The 17357-nt window shown below is 39.4% G+C and overlaps 1 protein-coding gene across 2 annotated transcripts in view; it reads left to right on the plus strand.

Annotated features, from left to right (window-relative positions):
- hook3 (hook microtubule-tethering protein 3) overlaps positions 1–7378 on the plus strand; it is a 30747-nt gene extending 23369 nt beyond the window's left edge. For both annotated transcript variants that reach the window (XM_058382825.1, XM_058382824.1), the window contains 2 exons: positions 975–1111; positions 4996–7378. In XM_058382825.1, the coding sequence (XP_058238808.1) occupies positions 975–1111; positions 4996–5011 (153 nt within the window). In that variant the 3' untranslated portion in view covers positions 5012–7378. The remainder of the gene's footprint in view (positions 1–974; positions 1112–4995) is intronic.
- The last annotated feature ends 9979 nt before the right edge of the window (positions 7379–17357 follow it).

Below are 17357 nucleotides of genomic sequence, written 5' to 3' on the forward strand. Positions count from 1 at the left end.
TTGCTTAGGGCTGTAAACACATTGGATTCACTGCATTTATGACGTAGCTACACCGTTCAGGGCGTTTGCTCTCTCTCTCTCTCTCTCTCTCTCTCTCTCTCTCTCTCTGTCGCTCTCTGTCTCTCTCCCTCTCTCTCTCTCCCACAATCCTTTGCTCAGATTTTGACCTGTCTCTAGAAAACGAAGGAAAGGATTTGCTTTGATGTCACAAAACCTCTGTATCTGTCAGGTCTAATGAAGGAGGTGTGGACATCTGTGTATGTCAGTGGGTGTGGCTTTTCTACCTGTCAGTCCTAATGATGTAGATGTGTCTTCAGTGCCTGTCAGTTTCGTTGTAGGGGGTGTGGCTTCTGTACCTGTCAGTCTTGTTGAAGTAGGTGTGGTGTTTCTACCTGTCAGCCTCACTGAAATAGGTGTGGCTACTTTACCTGTCAGTTTCTTTGAGGTGGGTGTGGCTTCTGTACCAGTCAGTTTCATTGATGTGGGTGTTGCTTCTTTACCTGTCAGTCTCACTGAAATAGGAGTGTATATAGAGGTGTGGTCTTTTTACCTGTTAATCCCAGTGAAGAGGACCAATGGTTTCTGCACCTGTCAATCTTGTTGAATGAGGCGTGGCCTCTGTTCCAGCTGTTAGTCCCAGTGAAAAAGACATGGCCCTTTTTCCTGTCAGAAGGAGGTGTGGCCTTTAGAAAAGATCAGTCCCAGTGAAAGTGGTGCGTTATTTAATCCCTAAGTTATCTAAGTCACAGTGAAGCAGGCGTGGCCTCTCTGTCCTAATGAAGAGGAGGTGTGTCCTATGTGCCTGTTAGTGTCTGGGTTGGTGGTCACTTATCTGACAGTGCACTTCAGTTATTTTTTTAGATTATGACAGTGTCTGTGTTCTTGAAAAAAAAATCATGAGTTGTGTTTCTAATCCAATTTCTCTCTCTCTCTCTCTCTCTCTCTCTCTCTCTCTCTCTCTCTCTCTCTTTCAGGGCATGGCTCTGCAGAAGAAAGCAGCGGAGGACCGTTTAGCCAGCACGGGATCGGGTCAGTCATTCCTGGCACGTCAGCGGCAGGCCACCAGCACGCGGCGCTCGTATCCAGGCCACGTGCAGCCCGCCACAGCCAGGTAGACTCCTCCCGACATCACCATGGCAACACTGTGGTCAAACAGGACGCCTGTCTCTTTCCCCCATGGCTGTTCCTCACCCTTCCTCCTCCTCCTCCTCTTTTTTTTTTCCTTCTTCTCCAAGCTGAACGTCATCACAGGGTGTCTGAATCTGGATTCTTGTTTACAGTCCCACTAAAATTTTCCCCTTTTCATAAAAATAAATAAATAAAACCCAGGGGGATTTTAAGTAGAGATGCAATAGTGTTTTTAAGGTGATGATGATGATGATGATGATGTAAAGGAGTGAAAGCTTGCTCTCGGAGCAACCTTGACTTTTACAAATGCTTATTATTTCATGGTGTTTTATTATTATTATTTTTAACAAATCGCTTCCTGAGACAGGAAGTGACGTCGTCCGATTCCCGAACCGTAGACTGTTACATGTCATTTATTTTATTTTTTCGTTACGTCCCGAGCTTTTGTGATGCAGTATGTAGTACTCCTGCAAAAAAAGGAAACGTCAAGTGATGCGTCTCTGCTTAAAACCCCATCAGTAAAGCCTTAGTCTGGAATGCTGATCTGGGACCAGCTCATTTTATTTTCTCCATTTATCCTGGTGCAGTATTTGTTCGAAATCCAGAACAAGCTGATCCCGGATCAGGACTCTGACTGGTCTCCAGAAATGACCACAGAGGGAACAGGAGCATTTAAACGCTCTGCCTCCTTTTATACCTTCCTTCATGTGGATCTTTTCTTTCATTCATTATTTTTTTTTTCCTTCAAAAGACGTTCTAAAGGTTGTATCTATGCATCGAACTTAATAACACACACACACGTTATTTTTTATTGTGTTTCAGACATTTTTTGTTTTTTTCCAGAAATTGATAATAGGAGTGAAGTTGCTTTGTTTGTTGGTTTGTTTTTTTCCGTGATTAACGTTAAAGTGATTTTAATAAAGAAGTGTTTCTCCCCTTTAGACACAGGGCTTTAATTTCCTCCACGCTGTAGCAGCCATACGCTCGTGTTTGTAGCTTTAACACTTTTCCACCACCACGGTGCAAAAAATTTCATTTCCACCCCTTCAAGCGCTATTACATATTACATCAGGGGTTCTTTTTAGTTCCATTCGCTTATTAACGAATGGACTGGCGACCTGTCCAGGGTGTACCCCTGCCTTTCGCCCAGTGTGTGCTGGGACAGGCTCCAGCAGATCCCCGCGATCCTAATTAGGAATAAAGCGGGTATAGAAAATGGATGGATGGACGGATTAACGAATGTCATGCATTTCTCCGTGACTCCGAAGGCATTGTTTGTTTGATGATATTCGATGAGTCGCTTTCAGTCGAGCCAAAATGTACGGTATGTGCAATAAAAAATGGACGGATTTGCTTGTCTGAATACCGCCACAACATCGTGTGGTCTCTGTGGAACAAGAACGAGACGGCAAGAATATATAAAAATAAATTATTTAATATTAAAAAATTTGAAAATATCAACGTCCATTTGAAGTCATTCACCAAAAAATTGTAGAAAATTTTGTATTACTATTTAAAGGGGTGTGGGGATTTATTTACTAATCAGAGGCATGTAAAAATAATGACGATGTAGGATTTTACAGGTAGGATTTCCTGATTCGAGCACAACTGTTTGACCGTCCAAAGTAGAAATCCTTCAGCGTAGAAGAAGAGAAAGTCGACGATGGATATGAAATCCGATGTTCTAGCGGTGGTTTTATTCAGAGCGTTTGTTTCGTTAGCGAAAGATTCAATTAGTTCAATTGGTTCAAATTCAGAACGGTTGTCTAAGTAACTCCAGTTGTTGCCATGGCGATCAAATGGCGCTAGCGGACCTGGAGCTCGACACCATGTTGGTGGAAAAAATTTTTTTTGTTTGTTTATTTTGGTGTCAGTCATCAGAATCCGTGACCTTCATGACGTCCCGCTTGCCACGCCTTAATTTGCATATCGCCCTCAGGCCTGAACGAATTTTTTTTTCTTTAGCGACAGGATTAGCGCACATCATTCACCCCATCCCATCACAACCATCTTCATTACTTTTCGGTCTCTACAGGGTCTGATCAGAGAGAATCCGAGAGAATTCTCTCGCAATAAGTGTCTTTGTTTTTCAAATTCCCAACGCAATTTAGAGAGATTTCAGAAGTCGCTCTACACTGACTCGTGCCTCGATAGCAAGCAGGACACACATGCTCACTCACACATAAACATTATTTACCATTATTTTCCATATGACATTCACATTACAAGGCTTATGTGAAGATCTGGAGAGTTTGTGGGGGGAAAAAATAATATTAAAAGACACTCGGGAAAGTGTGGAAATAAAAAAAAAAATTTGTTTGGAAGTATTGAATAAATTTTTACATTTTACTCTTTAATCCAAAACTTTAAAGTTCTTGATTAAGAGATTTAGCGTAATAAAAAGGCCCTTGTTTAAATTAAATTTCATTAAATTAATAAAGTTATGAACTAATAAGAGTGCCCCTTATATTATTATTTTTTTTTAAATATATAAAATTTATATAAATAATATAAAAAGTTTCTGAGAAACTCAAAACACTTTAATTCAAAAATATTTTGCCTTTTTATTTCCTGCTTTTAACATTTTTTTTTCCTTCTTCTTTTTACGGGGCCTTTAAAAACCAGCCACAAAACAAACTCTGCAATAAAAACCTCCGATTTCTGGAAGAAAAAGCTCAGTCTGCGTTTTAAACCATCCGAAAGCGACACCCAGCTTCATTTCACGGCCCATTTTGCGCCTGATTAATCGAACCCAAGCTTTAAAATGACTCGTTTACTAGAAGTCATTGTGTAATGCGGTTATTAACGCAGCTAATTATCGTTTCCTGATAAGAACAGACCTTCAAATGCTTCAAATTTTTCAGGAGTTCTGCTTTAAGTCTCGTCACAACCGATCACATCTTGATCTAATCGATAACCTTTCAGGCACCAGCGGGAAAACACAAAAACGTCCGAGTGGAAAAAAGTCTTTAAAAAGGGGCAAGAATTCTGTAGCAAGTGATCAAAACGCACAATTATCCCAAATTGAGTTCATTTACTAAAACGGCGGCGTGGCGCCCGCGTAAACGCAGATTATTCGCAGTCGTACCTTTGTTGTTCGTTCTTCACGCCACATTTCTGCCTGCCTAAACCACTCGCTAGAAAAAGGTGCCCTGAAGTTATTATTTTCCTGTAACAGACTTTCCCCCCGAGTGTAGTACTGCTGCGCTAAATAAGTGTCACACTTTCTGATACCGTAAAATGAATGAGAAAACGGAGAGAAAGAGACTCGAGGGATAACACTCTGTATTATTTTTTTCCCCCTACAAAATATGAACAAGCAATCCTGCAAAAGCTTTGTACTCCAAACTTGGAAAAAAAAATGTATATTTCCGACTTGGAACTGGGAATTCCTAGTGGTAAATTCGGGCAACGTTCGGGTTTTCGGAAGAGGAAAAGGAAAAGAAAGGCATCAGATGACACAGCGATCACAGAGTCATGTGGCACAGAGTTGTCTGTCAGCATTACGACGACATTTATATATGCGTATAAGATAAACGAGACAGCTGCCTTACACTGTGTCTCATCACTAATCACACACTAATAATGGTAACAATTGATCGAGCTTCGATTTCGAAGTCTCGATGTATTTTTCACCGTTGATAACGCAGATATTAGCGCTTCACTACTAACTGATTTGTTGGCATGATTTCCTGTTTATTTTATTTTCTCATCATTAACCATACAGTCTAACAGTCTGTCTGTCGACTAACGATCAATTAACATTCAGAAATCATCATGAATCAGCCATTTTGTTTGACAGCTGTCCATATCTCTCTCTCTCTCTCTCTCTCTCTGTGTGTGTGTGTGTGTCTCCTCCCTCCGCAGTGATGTAAAGGCATGAGCGTCCGGTCGAGGCGGCGGGCGCGGCTGCATGATGCATGATTTTGCTCTCGAATAACACCTCAACACACACTAACACCTCGCTCTCGGGTCCGAGTCCGGGTTCGTCGGCATGCCCGCGTTGCGTTTCTAAACCTCCGCTATCCCAGCATGCTCCTGCCTGTGCTGTGGGCGGGGCCTGAAGGTTACTGAAGAGTGATGTAATAAGTATTATGATCTTAGATTACGACACGGACGAAACGTCTCTAGGTCAAAAAATTGTATTATGTCCTTTTTTTTCCCCATGCATATTTATTAGAGTTTTTTCTTTTTTTCTAATTTGAATGAAGTGTGCTTTTATTTAATTTTTTTTTTTTTTTATGACCCTGGTGGACAAATTGTGAGCCTCTGCAGTTACGGAGCTTCGGCCTTGTGTGTTTTAATTTTCCTCAAACTCAGAGCGTCACCGCTTTGTGGAGACATTATGTAAGTCTTTTCTTCCTGACAGGAGACAGTATTAGGAGAAAAAGTTTATAATAATAATAATAATAAGTCATTAAGGCGTTTCCAAGTATATACATGTATATCGATGTGCATATTAGAGACCTCGCAACAGGAAGTGAAACCCAGCTCAGAGAAAAGCAGTATTTATTGACGATCTTTTTCCTTTAACATATGGGACTCTAGAATGTTCATTTATTTATGTAACAACAAATCGCTCGAGCTTGGGCTGCTGTCACACTTTGTTCTCCCATAGAATTAGTGTTATATTTACAGGAAATGGCTTAAGAATGCTGACCGAAAGTGCTGCGTCTGATTATCATTACAGCAAAGCAACAAAAGTTTGGGGAAAGATGTACATCTACATCACGAGGGCTTTTGTTTTGCTTTGTTTTGTAACCTCCTGACCAATCAGATCGCAAGTTTAATGACCTGTTGAATTGAAACTATTTTCAGTTTTATTTCTGTAAACCGTGTGATCTGATTGGTCAGGAGGTTAAAAACTAAGCAAAACAAGACAAAAAAAAAACTCATGATGTAACTGTACATTATTTTAAGAAACTTTTGAAAGTACAGTTATATCTTACAATTTTTTTTTGTTTTTTGACCAATCAGGTCGCAAGCTTTATGGCCTATTGAACTAAACATATTTCCAGCGTTTCAATGGAAGGAAGTTGTTTCAGACATTTTCTCTTTTCAGCTTCAAAAAAAAAAAAAAAAAATTTAATCCTTATTTAATATAATAATATGAATAATAATAATATATCTAGAGATCTACCTAGGTTAGTTAGATAGCTAACACTAGCTAGAATTTGTTATGGTTACAGTATGAAGGTCACACGATTATTTTCTCTTTTTTTCGTTCACTAAATATGGCGTTTAAATATGACTGGTTGGTCAGCGCTTTTTATTGGGGGGGGGGGGGGGGTAGGAGTATGAAAGCAGCCTAAAATCGCTAGCAGAGAAATCCGGAACGCTACTTAGCTGAATCACGAACCTTCGAGTCTTAACCTTCGGTCCTGTTAGATCCTTTTATAGAAATACGTTTACATTGCATAGAGGACAGAGAAGGATGAGTGACATCTAGGTCTCTAATATGTGCGTCTATGTTAAATGAAAGGTCATTCATCCAACCAATGGGGTTGCAGCTGATCAATAAGGGGCGTGGTCAGATCCAATGACGACTCGTACAGTAAACCGTGTGCTGCTGATTATTAGTCCTTTAACTTTCTCCGCTGCTGCTTTCTTCTCAGCCGTCACACGTCACCATGTCCATTTTATGCAATACGCCACCATTTTGTACTGTTACAACATGATTTGTTGTTGTTGTTGTTGTTTTTAAATATATATATATTTAGTGTTTGTAAGGGAGTTTGTGGAACGCACAACGCGTGAACTAGACAAAACAGTGTTAGATTATTAAAAATGAAATTCAGAAGAAAACTTTACGTCCACAGACGCCCATTAGGAGAGGATCTGCTCCAATAGGACACCTCGGGCAAACCCTTATCATTAAAAAAAAAAAAAATGAAAAAGAAGGAGAAACGATGGCATTTTGGTCAAATTTTTTGGAATATTACGATCGATGTGTATTTTTTATGCATAGGAAGATGTTCCGTCTAGTCGAAGTAGCAAATAATCTTTCCATTTGCCAAGTTTTATATTGCTTGTATACAGTATGTACATACGCTGTGTGTGAGACAGTGGAGGAAGGTCCTGCTCATTAGTTTATATACATAAATATATTAAGAAAAAAAAGGAAGAAGAATGATTGTAGGTTAAGGAATTATAAGGCGTGACTATGTTTGAGGGGAAAAATGTGCTTCCTACGCTGCAAAAATGTACAGTTGGTAATCAAGTTGTAAATAAAGCTTGTATAAAAATCTCACCCGTATGTGTGTTTATATTTTTGTTATCTATCCTAGATGATATTACATTTATGTTTATTGATGTATTTTTGTTCATATTTCTACCATTAGAAACATTCACTCCTGCAAATAAATTCATAAAAAACAAGAAATATTTAATATCTCATCGCCGTAATTATATGAATAATTGTTCAAATGTTTTAAGAATATTATTATTATTATTATTATTTTATTTTATTAATTAGTAGATCTTTTAAACGGTTTAAAATACACAAGCAGAAAATGATATCAAAATGAAATAAAAATAAAAAAAACTAATTAACAGATATTTAATTAAATAATTAAAAATAAAATAAATATTGTAATAATATTAATGATGCTATAAATAAAAATCATGGAATAATATAATGGAAAAAATGTTATGAAAAATTTTAAAAATAACCATAATAATACTAATAAAATTTTAAAAAATACTAAAAACTTATTGCAGTGCATCTGCTAAATTAAGAACTATGTGAAAGCCCTGGGAAAAAATAAACAAAAATGCCTCTTTTAATAAAAAACAATTATTATTTTTAATATTAAATCCTTAAGAAGAAGAAGCCTTTATCAACAGAATGTATTACTTGATGGATTTCATATGTAGAATTTTATTTATTTATTTATTTATTTATTAGGGTGCAGCCATCTCTGTTCGTTTTAATAAAGGGTGCCAATACTTTTGTAGGCGTGTCCTGATTGGCCACATGTTGACACATCATCACAGACAGAGATCAGTGTTTAAATGTAGTTATTAACAGGTCATGGCCCGTAAGCAATGACACTAGATCACGCACGAACCCTGCACTGGCTACGTGTTTCTCTCTCCATGGAATAATTTGGAATAATCTGAGCCGGAGATGAGGCGAGGAACAGGACACGCTCCGACTCTGATTACTATCATGTGTGTGGAATGGATGTACTGTAGGGAGTGGGGAGCAGGGACGGTTCCGGGATTCCCGGCTTCTTCGTGTCTCTGTAGGTGAAGAAGAGCTGGAGCTCATTAAATACAATGACATATGAGTTTGAACTCTGATCCCCACTTCTCAGAATATTCTTCCCTCATTATCAGAGGAGCTTAACGTCTGACAGCGTAATGTTTCTCCGTCTGGCAAGTCGAGTCCCTACACCTGACCAATCAGATCCCAGAAATCGATGAGGTGATTAATTTCACTCATCAAGATTACTTTTTTTGGGGAGGGGGATCTAATTTGTAACCATGTCCAAAAGCTTAGTGGAGAAAATCCAGCGCAATCAGGAAATCGTTGTCTATACCGGATTTATGATCTATCCAAGAGGTCTGCCTGGGGTAGAATACCCATAATGCTGTTTAACAGAAATAAAGCGCCTTATAAGTCGCTGTTTAAGAAATTGGAAATGAACATAATGCAACTGAACATTAGTGCTTACGAATTCTCAATTCTGATTGGTCGAAATAGTTGGCGAGGGAGTTTTTTTCTAGAACATGCACAGGATTATATAATCGTCATCGTTTCTAAAGTAATAACCCATTCATTTGTACTTGACGAGTAATAATAAATGGATGAAAAAAAAGTAAAAGAAAGAGAAACAGCTATTCTTGGTAAGGGGAAGTTTTCTCTTAGTTTATGTAATATTTATGGAAGGAGTCTCCAGTGTCAGTGCTTTGTAGCACTCATTAGGTTTTCCACCAAGGGAAAGTCTTTAGGAGTTTGAACGCCCTGTTTCTTTGTAATATGACAAGCTTGTGTTATTTATTGTATTAACTTTAATAGAGAACTAAAAGCAAGGTTGGTGAGAGAACTGGCATTTATAGCGGCTATAACGTAAGTGATACCAAGAATTAACTTGAAATGAAGACATTTAATGTTAATGTACGTGTTGTTCTTTAAGTAATATAGATAGATAGATAGATAGATAGATAGATAGATAGATAGATAGATAGATAGATAGATAGATAGATAGATAGATAGATAGATAGATAGATAGATAGATACTTTATTCATCCCAATGGGAAATTTACAACTTCCAGCAGTATCCACAAGCATAGGTAATAAGGTAAGAAATTAAATAAATAAAACCAATTACTAGAATTTAAGAGTACAAAATATAACAAAAAAAACAAAAACAAATTAAATATTCTAAAATATTTTTTTAAATTTTTTAAATTATTTTTAATAAAATATAAGAAAAAATACTAGAAATTTTAAGGTATTAGAGATAAGGTAATGTGCAAAAACTGCGTGTTTACACACACATTTACACTGTTAATGAACAGTTGTTGTGATATCAGAGGAATAAAACACTCCAAAACATAGGAACATATCCAGTGTTGGGGTAATAAAAGTAACTCTACTTCACCCCAGTGGTGTGTTTCCCCCACCATGTGCCCCAAGTCCCCTAGGATAGACGGCTGCCTCCCCATGACCCTGTATAGAATTATCACTACCGAAGATGAATGGATGCACGGTTTTTAGGTAAGACTTTATTTACCGTTAGTCTGGTGCTTTTTTTCCCCATCATGTACTTTTGTATATTTCAGCATTACTGCGCCGGGTTCCATTCACATACATCAGAATAAGCATTAAACTCAGAACCCGGCGCAGAACTTCCTGCTGGAGAAAGTACACTCAGAGACGGCATGCTGTAATGAATCACCCGGTGTGCTGCGTTTCATAATGTGGTGAAGTACAGAGCAGCCGTCTCGCACTGATGCAGTGCAGGTGGAGGAGAGGGGGAGAACCGAATTCATGGCAAAAGCATTCGCACATGGATGCTTCATAAACGCACACAGGAATGATAGTCAGGAGCCAAAGATAACATGAGGAAACGAGAAGAAAACAACATGTTCATGAGGATCTTAGACAATTCAAACACCTCATTCATGCTTTAATGTACAGATTTATTCCATAGACCTGTTTAATTCTCACTTCGGGAGATCTCTGTTCCGGAGAGTTCTGGTTGTGGTATAAATCACAGGTTTAAATAAATGCTCTTGTTTTAATACACTAAAGTCTTGGGACAGCCCTTCAAATCATTGAATTCAGGGGATGTTTTTCAGGAGCTTGGACTTGGCCACTTAGTTCCAGTAATGCTTCACATTTTGGACAAAGTTTCATGCTCCCAGCTTTGTGGGAACAGTTTTGGGATGACCCCCTCCTGTTCCAACATGACTGTACACCAGTGCACAAAGCAAGGTCCAGAAAGACATGGATGAGTGAGTTTGGTGTGGAGGAACTTGACTGGCCTGCACAGAGTCCTGACCTCAACCCGATAGAACACTTTTGGGATGAATTAGAGTGGAGACTGAGAGCCAGGGCAAAACTGGGACATCTGTTTTTACATGCACACGAATGTAATATGGAGTTGTCCCTCCCTTTACAGCTATAACAGCTTTCAACTCTTCTGGGAAGACTTTCCACAAGGTTTAGGAGTGTGTTTATGGGAATTTCTGACCGTTCCTCTAGAAGCACATTTGTGAGGTCAGGCACTGATGTTGGACACGGAGAATCTAATGGTTCTGAATGGACAGAATCAACTTTGTTATGTCGTTAAAATGCTTTAAATGTCACTTAATATGCCATGTTTTATTATATTAGTTACATAGTCTCACATAGAAACTAAATTAGAAAAGATATAGTAAGTAAATTAGATTAGCTAGAGACGGCTGGTCAGTGGGTCAGTGGGTCAGTGGGTCCGTCCCAAATCAGCTCACTAGCTCCCGCAAGTAGGGATAATGGTAAAGCATTCTTACTACTAAAATACTATTAAATAATATGCATTTGTTTATCATATTTCATGTCTTTGAGCTTTTTGGTTGCTGCTGTTTGCAGTAATTTAGATTAATTACATGCTCAGTGCACTCTTTAATCAGTGTAAGATTAAGTGTAGCCCTTTTATCTGAAGCTATTAATCATAACCTTATGGTCTCATAATGGTAATTGTAATTAATTTATTTTCCAAAAACCTTTGGCAGGGTCATCCAGTCTGTGGGATTTGCTGACTGACTTTGCTGCATGAAAATAATGTAAAGGTACATGTCTGATTATTTTCTGAGATAATATGAAGATTATATTTTGTTCAATGTATTTGTTTCGCTTTGACCTGTTAGTCCAGACAATGTACACCGATCAGGCATAACTTTATGACCTCCTGCCTAATATTGTGTTGGTCCCCTTTTTTGCTGCACAAACAGCCCTGACCCGTCCTGCACTCTGTATTCTGACCCCTTTCTATCAGAACCATCTTTAACTTCTTCAGCAATTTGAGCAACAGTAGCTCGTCTGTTGGATCGGATCACACGGGCCAGCCTTCTCTCCCCACATGTATCAATGGGCCTCGACCACCTATGATCCTGTCGCCAGTTCACCACTGTTCCTTCCTTGTACCATTTTTGATAGATACTGACCACTGCAGACCGGGAACACCCCACAAGAGCTGCAGTATTGGAGATGCTCTGATCCAGTGGTCTAGCCATCACAATTTGGCCCTTCGTCAAACTCAAAGCTCAAATCCTTACACTTGTCCATTTTTCCTGCTTCTAACATCAACTTTGAAGACAAAATGTTGACTTGCTGCCTAATATATCCCACCCACTAACAGGTGCCATGATGAGGAGATCATGAGTGTTATTCACTTCATCTCTCAGTGGTCATAATGTTACACCTGATCGGTGTGTATATTTATCTTTATGAGAAAATGGAAATCATTCGGCGCTACTCTGAGGAAGGACGGTCATATGCCATGATTCTGGATATACTGATAGCGTATCATGGCGTAAAGATTAGTTTGCAAAGTCTAAAAACACACCTGAAGAACGCAGGAAGACCAAACTATTCCAGATTAAAGGATGTAAGGAGTGCTATAAGAGCAGAGCTGCGTTCATATACACGCAAATCAACTTTCTACTGCAGCAGCCTGCTGGACTTACTGTATATCTTGACTGACAGATGTCTCGTCCAATCAGAGGTAAGAATTCCATTCACAAAGTATACCAATCTTTTAAGGTTTGTCAGAATTGTTGTGTTTTCTGATTTGTTATTTTGCTTTGCACTTCTCAGCCACCATAGACATTACTTAAAAAACTACAAGTTCATTGAGTCAGAAACAGAAATAGGCTTCAATCAAATTATTCTAATGTTTCTTGTTTTTTTGTTAATAAATCCAGCCCAGTATTTTTATAATGGTCAAAGGTTTATTTCACCGAACTGGACGACATTACTGCGATGATGACGTGTAAAAGGTAAGCAGCTACCTTCGTTGTTTATTTCAGGGACTTTATTTATATTCACCAACTTCACCAATGGGCCACATTGATGTCTGTTAACAGTCTGTGTATAGCGCTGTGTGTTGTGTGGGTAGGGTTGCCAGGTGTCAGCAAAACTTGTCAAACAGTCCTAAGACCAGCCCAAAAAGTTCAGACATTGGAAAAAGGAGACACATTTTTCTTCTTCTTCTTTTTTTTTTTAAGCGTATCACGTGTTACAGTGATTTCAGTCGAGTTAAAACGTTTCACGAAGTTTCCATTAGCCGACGCCAAAGTGCACTGCTGTAGTAGGATACAGACTGAAATATCACCCACGGGCTGTTTAGATTATGAGCACACACCGCAGACTATGGCATAAATATTGTAATTTGGAGTATTTCTATTTAGGATCCTTAACTGTGCCATCCAATATGCTTATTTTTTTATTTAAACACAAGTCCTCTGTGCTCCCAGTGTCCAGTGAACAAGGTTACTTTGAGTAAAAGTCCCTCCTCCGCTACACCTCACTGTAAATCCCTTTCCATAGAAACTCTGCCAAATGTTTTTAGAGGAGATAACTAATTAGCATTTTTATTGAGTAATTATCATAATTTGCATATCAAGTGCAAATGAGGTTACATGTAAAAGGAAGACAGCTGAATGGTTTATTAGAGTGGAATAACGTCTGAGTTTGAGTTTACAAGTTGCCCGTGCTCTCTGGGTGGGAGGGTTGAGTTACTCCCTCTGTCCACTGTCAGTCACAGCAAAACTGGCCTCTTGTGGCCATTTATGAGCTCAAGCATGCAGTCGAAGAGAAGTGTAATGGTTAGTGATCAAGGCAACTTGAACAGTGGTGATTAGTGATCATTCAAGGAGAACAGTGGTGATTAGTGATCATTCAAGGAGAACAGTGGTGATTAGTTAGTGATCAGCTGACATGGATGAGGACAATCGTGGTTAGTGACCGGTCGGCGAGGACAGTGGCAGTAAATAAACAGCCGACAAGGACAGCAGTGATTAGTGATCATTTAGGAAGAACAGTGGTGATTAGTTAGTGTTCAGTTGACATGGATAGTGGTGGTTAGTGATTAGTGGACGAGGACAGTCGTGGTTAGTGAGTGTCTGATGAGAACAGAGGCGGTAAATAAACAGTCAACAAGGACAGTGGTGATTAGTAATCAGCCAAGGAGAAATGTTGGTCAACAAGACCTGTGATGGTTAGTGATCAGTTGATGAGTAGCCTTTTTCCAGCTTGATAGAAGATACCTGATACCTGAATTTTGGCGATCTCTTGCAGATGATGACTGTGGAACACTGCCATTGTGGTGGTAGTGAAAGTTCCAGAAACACAGGAGTGAGAGCCCACTGTCTGCCTTGCCTATCATGGATCGACACCAGGGTTTGATTTAGTTCAAAAGATCACTTTCAGGTTACTGAGTCTGTTTGGCAGTGAAGTTCTATCAATACCAAATAATTTAATGATAGATTTAATGAGGCAACAATTCCACCTAAAGAGGACTAACGAAACATGAAGCCATGGCTGCTTGTTATAGCTGGTGCTGTACAACCATTCAAAGAGTCGGTAAATCTGTGCAAAGCCTTGAAAAAAAATGATTACGGTTGGCCGACTGACTGTGTGATCAAGGCCGCCTGCCAAATCTGATGTGTAACATTAGGCTGCGTTCACTTACTGATGTCATTTGGAAAACAAATAAATTAGCCCTGTCACTCAAAGTGATAGCCTAATACTTATATTCTGGTGCCAATCTGTTAACCCCTGGGGAAATTCTGGCCACACAACGTTCTCATTAATGAAAGTCTTCAGTTTGAATTTCAAATGGGGTGTAGCAATGACAGGACAAAGCGCTCTTTGGAGAGCGAGCTCACATGGGATTGCTGGTTTGGGGGGGGCCGGGGGGTTGGTGGTGGTGGGGGGGGGTTGTATGAAATTGAGCCTACAGAATGCACTACTTTTCCGAATCACTTAGAACTTCATTCAACTTTAGAGAAAGTCGTGACCTTTGAACTGTCGATGATAAGTTAAAACGGTGACCTCAGTTTTCCGATCAGAACCGCGTCTCTGGAGTGCATCTACGTGTCGTACTCAAGAGCTTTTTCATCTCTTGCTTGATGAATGCGTCGGTTTCAAACACTAATATTTTTGGATCGCTGTTTTGTTATGTTAACCGCCATTGCTCGGTGCCTGTGCTTTTTGGCCAAGCCTTAATTAAAAACACAAATGAGGTGACACAACATGTGGCAGGAGTCATCCTTCACATTTTAGAGGAATTGATTTATGTGCGATCGTGTGGACGATGATGCCGGATGGCGTTCCAGTTCAAAATCCAGCCAGTAATCAAGTCCAGGCTAATTTTTGCAGAAGCTTTGAATAAGCACTGCTAACGAGTAAAGCGTGCATGTTCACTGTTTCTGAGCTTGTCCTGGCAAGCTTTGCTAGAAGCTAAAATGGTTTGGACTTTATTTGATTTTTGTTGGATGTCTTAAACTTATCCACGAGCTCCATTAACTTTGTAATTCACGTCCTCGTGGACCTCCAAAAATCTAATGATAGGAGATGGGAGGTCTTAGAAAGCATAATGTGACATGCTCACCGGTGTCTGATTTAGTACAATTGCAAAAAGACAGGCAAAGTTCTTCTGTAGTCTGTGTAATTTTGAACGATGCTATAAAGTTCATCTTAAACTCACAGAACATCTACAAATATGTTAGCGGCGATGACGAAACATGCCACTATCCCAATATTTGCTAATAAAGCTTTCAGAGAGCATGCAGAGTTCATGCAAAACCAGTTTAGAGTAGCTCCATCCATTTTCTATACCCGATTTATTCCTAATTAGTGATCACAGGGATCTGCTGGAGCCTATCCCAGCACACATAGGTCGAAAGGCAGGGGTACACCCTGGACAGGTCACCAGTCCATCACAGGGCCACACATATAGACAGACAACCACACTCACTCCTATGGACAATTTAGAATTACCAAGCAACCTAATGTGCATGTTTTTGGACTGTGGGAGGAAACCAGAGTACCTGGAGTAAACCCACACAGGCACAGGGAGAACATGCAAACTCCACACAGAAAGGCCCCTGCCTGTTCGAACCCAGGATTCGACCCCAGCACCTTCTTGCTGTGAGGTAACAGCGCTAACCACTAAGCCACCTATGCTAAGCATACAAAAACATGCTTGTTTACATGCATAAACATGTTTAGCAGACGCAGAATCTTGTATAGTCCAAGATCATGGACAACACACATTATGGCACAATTTGTTGTAGAATTTAGCCAAGAATCTATGCGGATCATGTCATACACTGTGACTAGTAATAATCTAAAAAGTACTGGTTGACCAACATAGGTTTTTTTTAGTGGGTCATGATATGATGGTGATGACCGATATGGTGCAGTTTTTTTCCCTAATGAATGAATTGTACAATTATCCTTGACCATTCAGAGAGCATGCCGAGTTCATGCAAAACCAGTTCAATACACAGACTGAATCCAGTAATTTCACTTCTAGATTAGCTATGAAAATACCTAGCAGTTTTTATATCCCACATCCTACAAACCACTTTTATTAATTGCCCATGCTTGATTACGATAAAATGCTTGATATAATGTTTAGGTTAATTAATTGGCCGACCCGATCGATCGGTCATAGAACTGCTACTAATCAAAGTACTGCTTCTTTCTGGATGGGAGTCAATTGTCCATGAGGTTGAGGTTGTGCTTTTCCACCACATGGTTGTAAAACTTCCTTTAATTAATTTGATTTCAAGCAGAAATCCGGTGCAGGAAGTCCAGGATCTTCTATCAGCGCTGTAATGGAAAGTAGAAATGGGAATTTTGAGGTTGTTCACATCTTCCTCCCATATGTCCTTATATGCCTTCTGTCCTTTACATCGAGTTCATTTCCAGTGGCCATCCATTCAGAATAAGTGTCGATGGAGCAATAGACTTGGCTCTACGCTACATGACTCCTCATACAGATAGATGTGAACGTATGAGGACCTCCAGTCATGATGAACTGTGGATTAACCGGAAAAATAATGAACGGCGCGTCCCAATTCTGTCTCGCTTATACTGTGAGTCATTGTGTCTTTGGGAATTTGGAAATAAATGTGTAAAAATAAGACCACTATAGATCAGGTTAAATGTATAACCGCAAAGGTGTTGGAGAGTCCCTATAGGGAGGACAGGAGAGGGAGGATAAAGCCAATGTGAGCGATAGTTCATTTTCTTGCACTGAGCTGATCTCTACATCCAAGCCATATCCAACTCCGTTACATTCTCTCTCTGAAATATCGGTCCCTCATGCTCGTCTGCCCTTCTGTAGCACGACTCAGCCAAAAAGCTGAATCTCAGCTCTAATTACTCTGTCAGTAATTACACACATCAGGCTTCCAGCCAATGCTGTCTGTTCCACAGTTCAGAGAGTTCTCCTGAAAGAAAACGTTATTATAATTTATCCTCATTCAACGTTCATTCATTTGAAATTTCTATGGGATGACCCACATTATGAATACGTGCTCCGCTAATACAGTGTTCACGTCATGAATCGATTAGGGTAATTACAAGCTTCTGAATGAGTTGTAGTACAAAAAAAAAAGCCTTTAGAAATGTTCGGTGTCTTTTGTTTTTTAACTTTGCAATTAGCATTTGGGTACGCTCTTGATTTTTCAAAAAGCTCCAATTTGAACGCTTGAAAAAAATGACT

The sequence above is a fragment of the Hemibagrus wyckioides genome, linkage group LG28 (assembly GCF_019097595.1).
Source record: "Hemibagrus wyckioides isolate EC202008001 linkage group LG28, SWU_Hwy_1.0, whole genome shotgun sequence".
Classification (NCBI taxonomy): Eukaryota; Metazoa; Chordata; class Actinopteri; order Siluriformes; family Bagridae; genus Hemibagrus; species Hemibagrus wyckioides.